The sequence below is a fragment of the Labrus bergylta genome, chromosome 12 (genome assembly GCF_963930695.1).
Source record: "Labrus bergylta chromosome 12, fLabBer1.1, whole genome shotgun sequence".
NCBI classification, from domain to species: Eukaryota; Metazoa; Chordata; class Actinopteri; order Labriformes; family Labridae; genus Labrus; species Labrus bergylta.
Window position 1 is genome coordinate 2,093,949 of NC_089206.1, and position 7,002 is coordinate 2,100,950.

The 7,002-nt window shown below is 42.7% G+C and overlaps 1 protein-coding gene across 1 annotated transcript; it reads left to right on the top strand.

The window, feature by feature from the left end:
• Positions 1–1,247: 1,247 nt before the first annotated feature.
• npbwr2b (neuropeptides B/W receptor 2b) lies at positions 1,248–5,648 on the top strand. Its single transcript, XM_020650461.3, has 2 exons — positions 1,248–1,337; positions 1,794–5,648. The coding sequence occupies exon 2, from the start codon at positions 2,711–2,713 to the stop codon at positions 3,725–3,727; it is 1,017 nt and encodes a 338-aa protein (XP_020506117.1). The 5' UTR covers positions 1,248–1,337; positions 1,794–2,710; the 3' UTR covers positions 3,728–5,648.
• Positions 5,649–7,002: the final 1,354 nt, after the last annotated feature.

The window sequence follows — 7,002 nt, forward strand, 5'->3', positions numbered from 1 at the left end:
CTGGCATTCCTTTTTTCATGGTTGTTGATTTGAAGGAGTGGACCAATCTATTGATTTAAGATCTGTGGTTGAGCCACAAGTGTTCCACCTTTTGATTTGCATCAGTGCAATATCATCAACATAATTGTATTGTTTTATGACCTTGCTCTTCGTTTTGGAGAGGGGGGGGGCACAGAGGGGACCGAGCTCAGTGTTACAGGGGCCCTGTTGGCCCCTACCTAGAACCGCCCATGTGTATTTAACATTTTTCTGTTGTTGTTGGACTTTAAAAAAATAATAATAATAATGTTTTTATACTTTTATTGCAATACATTAACATTTCCGATCATTGTACATTTTTTTCATATTTTTAACACCCAGTGGTGAAAAGGAAACAATACATAAAAATATATACACAGTATGCAGATTCAAAATGCATATAACAGAGGCAGCATCCAGAGCGAGCTTTGTGCCTCCTTTTTACAAGCATATAGTCAGGTTAAGCATACTTTTGTCTTTTTGATTTAAAAAATGCCTTATGAAAGCTGATGAAGCCATGTGGGCGAAACGCGTTGTTGGTGTGAGTATGTAAGGAAATAAAAAAGAAGTAATTCAGCCTCTCTGTGTGCTGTCAAGAGGATGTTTGTAATGGGAAAATTCTTCACAAGACAGATGCATAGGAGAGCGATATGTTCTTCGAAGACTTTAAGATAAACTCCCACACACTGTCTCACTTGAAAACAAACATTTATTGGCAACATTTCAGTACTAGACCTTCATCAGTTTAGATTTTTTTCTTATTATTTTCACCTGATGAAGGTCTAGTACTGAAATGTTGCCAATAAATGTTTGTTTGCAAGTTAGACAGTGTGTGGGAGTTTGTCTTTAAGAAGATGTTTCCTGCCCTCACCTGCACCAAAATATAAGGACTTACACGTTTGAATATTGATGTTGTTGTTGTTGGACAGATTTTTATTTATTTTTGATAAACGAATCAATACTCCAAACTTTCCTCACCTCACACTATCTAGAGTAAGAGACAAAAGAGATTGAGGAATCAGTGGAGGCAGTTTGATGGACAGGTGATTTTGTAAAGTAGAAGGGAGAAGCAAGAAGGGAAAACATCTTCTTGACATGAGGTCACTTTCAAGAGGGATCGACGTAATGGGGCAGCGTGAGTCTCACAGACCACATGATCGACGTGGAGTGTGAAGAGCGAGCGTGAGGGAGAGAGAGATAGGCGGGGAAAGAGAGATGGGGGGGAGAGAGAGCGAGAGAGGAGCAGGAGGCTGGAGAGCAGCGCGCGTTTCCAACAGATGTAAGACTGGAGGGGGAGAGACTTTACCGGGGATACAGATGTGAGTAAACCTGCCCTAATCATTTAAAATGCCTGATCCATTTTTACTGAGTTAACAGTAAGTGTATCTCCCTCTAAAACCTGATCGTATAAAATGTGTTTACCAGAGAAAACGTTTTTTTTTTGTTTTAGTGTTTTTTCTCCACTCAGGACATTTTTACAAAAAAAACTTTAGACTTGTTTTTTAACTTTTGCTACACATATTGGATCAATTCGAGTTCATCTACTCTGATAAGAGGATGTTTATATTGCATAGCTGAAATCATTTTGAAGCGTTTTGTTTACGGTGCGTAATCATGAAACACGTTGTCTTCTTTTGGTTTAAATCAATCAAAATAAGCTGTTTTAGTAAAGGCTGCACCTGTCGTCTACTGACCTACATCCACTCTCCCCCCAGTGATGTATAATGTGCGTGCATGGTAACTAATCGAGGTCCTCATCTCTCTCTGTCGTGCAGGTTTGTGGCTGTGCCGCTCATGCGTAAAGACCTTGGCACCGTCTTCAGAGCGCACTGGAACCACCATGAGGAAAACACCGCTTAACTCATAACCATAAATTACCATCGTAAACCTTTATCGTGGACACGGGTAGCCTTTAAAAACTCATTACAAGTCCTCAGCGCCGGGGTGAGGAGAGAGGCTAAGGAGGAGAAGGAGGAGGAGGAGGAGGAGGGATATATTTGTGCGAGGACAAACGCAACAGCAGCAGACAAGATGTGATTTCCCCGCCGACAGCAGAAAGAAAAAGTGAAGGAAGGAACCAAAGGAGGAAATCAAAAGTGTCATATGTTTTAAGGAACTGGGGAAAAAAAGAAAATTCAACCATGACAGCCAACTTATATCAGAAAGCACCTGGAGCAATCTCACATCAAGGATAAAAATTTATTATTATTTTTTTACAGAGGACTTACTCTGTACTGGTGAGATTTTCTCTGGATAAACTTACTTCCCAGGATTTATACATTTTGTTTCTCGAACACCACTCTGTTACTTTTTACAGTTTTTTTTTTGACCGTGGATTCTCTCTCATTTTTGCAACATTCCCAGAAACCTGAGACAGCGCTCTACTACTAAATACTGACCCTTAAATTAAACAGTTGACCTGTTGCTATACCACGCTGAGTGACTTCCTGGCCCTGGCAGATAAATAAACAATGAGCTACATCTCCAGTGATCTAAGTGGAGGGTAATCCCCCCTTTGCTGAACTTTTGACCTTTTTTTAGACTGAGAGAGAATGACGGAAGTAGAAAAAAAGAAAATGCTTCAAAAAGGAAAAACAAACAAAAGCCTGACTGAGAATTGATTCCAAATCAGTGCACATCCCTCAGCGCTCAGATTTACAGACTTTAATCTCACTTTTTTTTTTTTCAAAACATGGAGAATATCTCGTTCCCCGGCGGGGCACCGCCTCTCTGCAACGACTCTGTGGACTTCTACTCCCTGACGTCGGGGAACCTCACCGACATGAACTGCACCCCGCCCTCTGAGTTCTACTTCTACGCTGACCTCTACGTCATCTTACCCGTCATCTACACGGTGATCTGCGCGGTGGGACTGACGGGAAACACGGCCGTCATCTACGTGATCCTCAAAGCGCCCAAGATGAAAACGGTGACCAACATGTTCATCCTGAACCTGGCCATCGCCGACGATTTGTTCACTCTGGTTTTGCCAATCAACATAGCGGAACACCTGCTGCACTACTGGCCCTTTGGCGAGGTCTTGTGCAAAGTCATCCTCAGCATCGACCACTACAACATCTTCTCCAGCATCTACTTCCTGACCGTGATGAGCATCGACCGCTACCTGGTCGTCTTGGCGACTGTGAGGTCAAAGCGCATGCCGTACCGCACCTACAGAGCGGCCAAGATCATCTCGCTGTGCGTCTGGATCCTCGTCATCCTCATCGTCATGCCATTCACCGTCTTCGCCAGCGTCTACGTCGACCCGAGCGACGGGAGGAAGAGCTGCCTGCTCAGCTTCCCCAGCCCCGAGGGACTCTGGTTCAAGGCCAGCCGGATCTACACGCTCATCCTGGGCTTCGCCATCCCGGTGTCCACCATCTGCATCCTGTACACCATGATGCTCTACAAGCTGAGGAACATGCGCCTCAACAGCAACGCCAAGGCGCTCGACAAGGCCAAGAAGAAGGTCACCATCATGGTGTTCATCGTGCTGGCCGTGTGCCTGTTCTGCTGGACGCCGTTCCACCTCAGCACCATCGTCGCCCTGACGACGGACCTAAGGACCACGCCGCTGCTCATCGGCATCTCCTACTTCATCACCAGCTTGAGCTACGCCAACTCCTGCCTCAACCCGTTCCTTTACGCCTTCCTGGACGACAGCTTCAGGAAAGCCTTCAAAAAGATGCTCGAATGTCGACCGGCTTGAATGTACGGTTTAGCAAGATTTATCAAAATGTGAGATTCCGATTCAGATTGTGTGATTTGTTAAAAGCTGCACTTGGCACACTTTGCACATTATTTGCACATGGAGACGAGATGGTATTCATGTTTGATTTAGCCTGTAAACACTTTCAATTGACAAACCTGTTTATAAAATGCTTTATAATACAGTCAAAACCAAAGTGAACATTTTTGAATCCAGCTTCGTCTGGAGCTGTTTTTTTTTTGTTTTTTTTGCAAACTCATCATTTCCATTGGTTGGAGAAGATCGTCTGCCAGCAATACTGAATGGCTCAATCTAAATGTCCACCACCTGGACTGATCCTGCACACTGATCTTTTGTGGACATCAGTTGTAGTGGGACATGATGGGCGTCATCACGTCCAGTCCTGGAGCTCGGGAGACTGCAAAGATGTTCTCCAATCAGCTGTAGCATTATGGACAACTTTGAAATCTAATGCAACAGTTCGACCATTCACTCTACTTCTATCTTCTCAGGTTTTGTTGACATGGACAGAAAGGTGATCATCTGACTTCCTATTGAAGCCATAGTTGTAGTTGGAGGCCTAGTCGAGCGCAATATGACTCCATTAACACGACATGAGGGGAGCAATAAAACAAAAGGAATTATCAAGTTTGTGACCATGTCAACAAAAACTGAAAATGTAGACGTGTCGTTAAAGTAGCTTATGTTGTATTGGATTGATTAGGTGGTCATAAAAAGTTATGGCTGGTGGTGGTAAAAGCCACAGACAGGCTCTAAAACTACAACAAATCAAAATGCATTTTCATCACTTAATATAGCCTGAGCAGCTTCAGATGTCTATAAATATTACGATGTGGTCTGAGATTATTTCTGGCCGACATGCTTCTTTGGACAGGTTGCATTGTGGGTTGTGGACAGGGCATTAGCAATCTTCCTGGGTATGTGCCTGCACGTCTGCACACCTCGGTCCGGTTCTGGACATTTGGATTGAGCCACTCTGAGTTGAGATGTTTTTTCTCCGTCACAGCTGGACTGGTAGCATCCTTGCACAATTTGCCTGGTGCAGCTTTTAACAAAAGAGCGAGAGAGGATATAGTGAGTTGACAGAAATTGGCCATGTTTCTTGCAGTAGGGGATAATAATGGTTGCCAATGACATTCAGGACAATGATGGCATGATGGTGTCTGAAGAGGGGGGGGAATGAAGAGGCAGTGAGCCGAGATATGTGACTGCAAACACGTCGTGACCTTCACTGGACTCTGAACTTTTGGAATCAAGGGACCTCAGACGGAGCATCTGCTGTGTGGAGGAAATCCAGTCCAACACAGACTTCACTGATTTGCATGCTGTCAATCTACAGACGTGATGAGAACAGTCAGGGTTGGAGGTTAGCAGCGTGCATGCACAGAGGATTACATGTGCATTGATTAGAAATCGTTCATCGTTATCCATCAGAGAAACTGGACTTCTATGTATGCAAACACTTGACCTGCCTTTTTTTTAATGATGCAGGGTTTCCCACAAAGTCATCTCAAAGGAGCCAGTGTGGAAACCTGAGACTTTGGATCTGATCTGAGTAAGCAGAGATACACTGAACAATAAGAGAAAAGGTTGAAACATGAGCTCTTTAAATGAGTATATTCATTATTTCACAGAGTGTTTATGAACCACTTCAGAGGAACTTTAACAACCCTGACATCAGTACTGTAGGCCTGCTTTGAAACAGGCATGGGACAGGAGGGCTATGTCAAACTATGTTCTGCTTCATGTCTTTATTTTTCTTGTGAGACTTTGTCGCCCCCTGCTGAAAAAAGAGCATCATTACCTGATAATGCACCCAGAGCCATTTGCAGACCGCTGTTCATATGGCTTGTTTCAGTGACATGTATGCTAATAAAAATGAACACTTTTTCTTCTCTTCCTTTTTGTGAATAGCATATTTTTTTATATTATTTAACACGTCCTGCTGGAGTTCATTTTGTCCTATGTTTGCTATGTCAAATCTCTGCTGGATAAAAAGAGCAGGTTTCTGACGCTTGAAAAAAAAAAAAAAATGGATTCAAACTTCAAAGTTTCACTTCATCGTCTGTCACATGCTTTTGATTTGTGAGAGGGATTTTTCGGTGTTGTGCGCGGAAACAAATGCACCTTGCAGGACAATGCAAAATATGGCATTGTGCATCCTCCCTTAGAGGTAACTCTACAACAGTGGTTCTCAACTGGTGGGTTGGGACCCACAAGAGGGTCACAGAGATGTTTTCAGTGGGTCGCAACTGAGTGCATGGTGTCAAAAAGTCCTTAAAGTGCTTTTTAAACATGTTTTTCTTGTTCTCTATGTTTTTTCTGTCTCATGTTTTCAAACGTCTGAGGTCCAAACTGCAACATCGTTTAACAAAAAGAAACCGGATTGGTTGAAAAAGGTCAGAAGCCTGGAGGAGTTCATGGAGGATCCTGAAGCTGAGACGCACTTTAGAGTCAAACACTGAGCAGGTCATATCGACACAGGCTAATCGAAATGCGTATTCTATCGATTCCATAGAAAAATAAGTCTCCTCAGTTTTATTAAGTATGAACTTTGTCATCAAGAAAGAAAGATGAGTTGTACCGTCATAAAAACTGTTTCACAAGTTGGATGCAATTCTCAGCATAACACCTGAATAATCTGTCAACGTCCCTCTCATCCTATATCTGTCAAACACAGAGTTTTGAGGATAAAATAACGCTTTAAGGATCTTTGTTTAAGCAGCTTCTCTCATTTGTGAACAAAGGTTTAAAAGAAAAATGAAAGAAAAGGGAGCTGGGATTATTTAAAGCAACGCTCCATTTAATTTTTTTTTTTTTTTACAAAAAACTGGTTAAAAAGAATGACAATGATAGAAAGAAAACACACAATGTAGAAAACATAAATGACTTCATTCTCATTTTAAATCTAAAAACAGAGTAAGGGTGCTTTTGGACCTCATGTGGCTGAAGTGAGCGTTACAAAAACAAACGGTAAAAAAATGGTGGTTCCGGGCAAACTATTTTAAAGTTGTTGTTTTTTGCGATTGGTTTATTTAAGAGGGACACATGCAGTGAACATCACTTCATATGTAAAACACAAAGTAGAGGCCGTGCATACAGGTTTCTAGCCGTGGTTAATGCGTGACCTCTGTCGCTGCTCAGCTTTTAGGATTAATACAGAAGCATTACACTTAAAGAAACTCTGTCTATCTTCAGGATAGCTGACGGCCTCCACACATCGGAGCACACTTCACAACCGCCAGGCTATCAGC